This window comes from Galeopterus variegatus, unplaced genomic scaffold (assembly GCF_000696425.1).
Source record: "Galeopterus variegatus unplaced genomic scaffold, G_variegatus-3.0.2 Scaffold4940, whole genome shotgun sequence".
In the NCBI taxonomy this organism is placed as follows: domain Eukaryota; kingdom Metazoa; phylum Chordata; class Mammalia; order Dermoptera; family Cynocephalidae; genus Galeopterus; species Galeopterus variegatus.
This window is the reverse complement of record NW_007731051.1, coordinates 56,121-58,316: the sequence shown is the minus strand read 5'-3', so window position 1 is coordinate 58,316 and position 2,196 is coordinate 56,121. Positions and strand designations below refer to the sequence as shown.

Here is a 2,196-nt window from a genome sequence, read left to right as displayed (position 1 = left end):
TCCCAGTGTTCTCCTGGTGGGCCTGTCTCCCCCACCGCCCATGCTCCAAACACCTCCCATGGGATGGGCCTTGCACCAGTCCCTTGAGATGACTCACCAGCCTCTGAATGGCTTCCCTTTTTCAGCTGTTCTGGCTCCTCACCACTGCATGGGTCCATGGGAACCATATTAGTGGTCTTGCTGTCCTGGGGGCCCCCTAGGCCCTCTTCTCCCCTGCCACCTCCAAGTAACTCCATCTGAACAGCACAGCTGTGGCCTTTGCCAGCTCCTTCTCCATGCACTCAGCAGCTCGAGCCTTAAAGCAGCCATGGCCCAAAACTCTCCAAGAAGTTTTTTCTTTCTCTCCTTGTGGTTTCTCCCACCTTCATGAACTCCTTAGGTCTTTCCGCCTCTTCCATTGAACTTGGCTGATGTTACATTTTTATAGTTGTAAATTGGTTGATTTGTGGGAGAGAGTGATGCTAGGGACCGCCTATTCTGCCATCTTGACTGGAACTCCATATATTTTAAATACTATAACAAAAAGAATATACTTAAATGACAAGTATCTAACTAAAAATGAAACTGTCTCAGAAAGAATGCCAAAAAAGTGGATACATTGATTAAGAACCAGTGTAACTAAAAAATTTATTTGCTGATTTGTTATATATTACTGACTTTTTGCTACATATGCTTTCAACTTTTGTATGTGAAGTGAGAAACAAGACATTAGAGAGCTTACATTCCAGCAGGGAGAGAAACTGTTATTAATAACACAATCATATAGTTCATTCTTTAATCATAATTGTCATAAATATTTTGAAGAAAGGAAAATTGGCATCAGATTTAAGGAATCTGGGTCCCAAGGAGACAAGCCCTAAAGTCAAACTACTTTCCTCATGATGGGTGACTTACTTATTTATTGCCTCATGTGAATTTTCTTCTCCAGAGCTTCCTCATAGCATTTTTCATCTCTGAATTTCTTAGAGTGTAGATTAAAGGGTTCAGCATTGGGGTTATGACTGCATAAAACACACTCAATGATTTGTCAATGCGGTAAGTCTTAGCAGGTCTTCCACACATAAAAATACAGGGAACAAAGAAGAAAACAATCACAGTGATGTGGGAGCCACAGGTCGAGAGGGCTTTCTGCCTCCCTTCCTGACTCAGGTTCTTTAGAGGGTGCAAGATGACACCATAAGAGGTGAGCAAAAGCAGAAACACAATAGCACAGATCAGTCCTCCACTGACTGCCACTGAGAGGCCAATGATATAGGTGTCAGTACAGATGAGTGTCAGTAAGGGGTACATGTCACAGAAAAAGTGCTCAATGACATTGGGACCACAGAATGGGAGCCCATAAATAGTGCTGAGTTGAGTTACTCAGTGCAAAAATCCTCCAACCCAGGACACCACCAGCAACACAACACACACCCATTGCCTCATGTTAACCAAATAATGTAGGGGCTTACGGATGGCCACATAGTGGTCATAAGCCATCACCAACAGAAGAAAGACCTCTGACCCACCAAAAAAGTGCTCTATAAAGAGTTGTATCATTCAAAATTTGAAAGATATGGTATTTTCCCCCAGGAACAAGTCTGAAATCAACTTGGGGGAAATGGATGAGAAGTAAATGACATCCATAAATGATAAGCTGGCAAGAAAGAAGTACATTGGTGAGCCCAGGGTTTTACTAACAGTTACAGTCATGACAATGAGCAGGTTGCCCACCATGGTCAGAATGTAGAAGAGCAAGAATATAACAAAAAGTACTTTCTGTTCCTCTGGTCTCTTTGTGAGTCCCAAGAGAACAAAGAAAGTCACATTGTTTCTTGGTTCCATTTATTATTTAGAGGCACTGACTTCCAGTCTTTGAAGCAGTTACCTATAAAACAAGGGGGGAATTTTAAATGTATTGTAATCTTAATCTTCTATTTACTTCTTCAACTAAAATTTGTATAGAGTATCTATTTATGTCATTCTGTCATAGACTTTGGAATTGCCAATTTGAAAAAAAACATGGTTCTCTACTCTCAGTGATCTGATGTACGTACTGAGAGAATAAAAGTATTACTTATCAATGTAACGTGTTATTATAAATATACTCACATTATTGTAAGGGTCACAGTCGTAGAAAATCTAAATCAAACTGATATCTGGGCAGGAGGTTTCTCTAAAATCTGCAGATAGAACTACCACATGATCCAGCAATCC

The 2,196-nt window shown here is 40.8% G+C and overlaps 1 protein-coding gene across 1 annotated transcript; it reads right to left on the bottom strand.

Annotated features, from left to right (window-relative positions):
• Nucleotides 1-906: 906 nt before the first annotated feature.
• On the bottom strand, nucleotides 907-1,824 carry LOC103604056 (olfactory receptor 4A47-like). The gene is given in 1 exon segment (XM_008588642.1): nucleotides 907-1,824. A coding segment is annotated over 1 exon segment (918 nt).
• Between the last annotated feature and the right edge of the window lie 372 nt (nucleotides 1,825-2,196).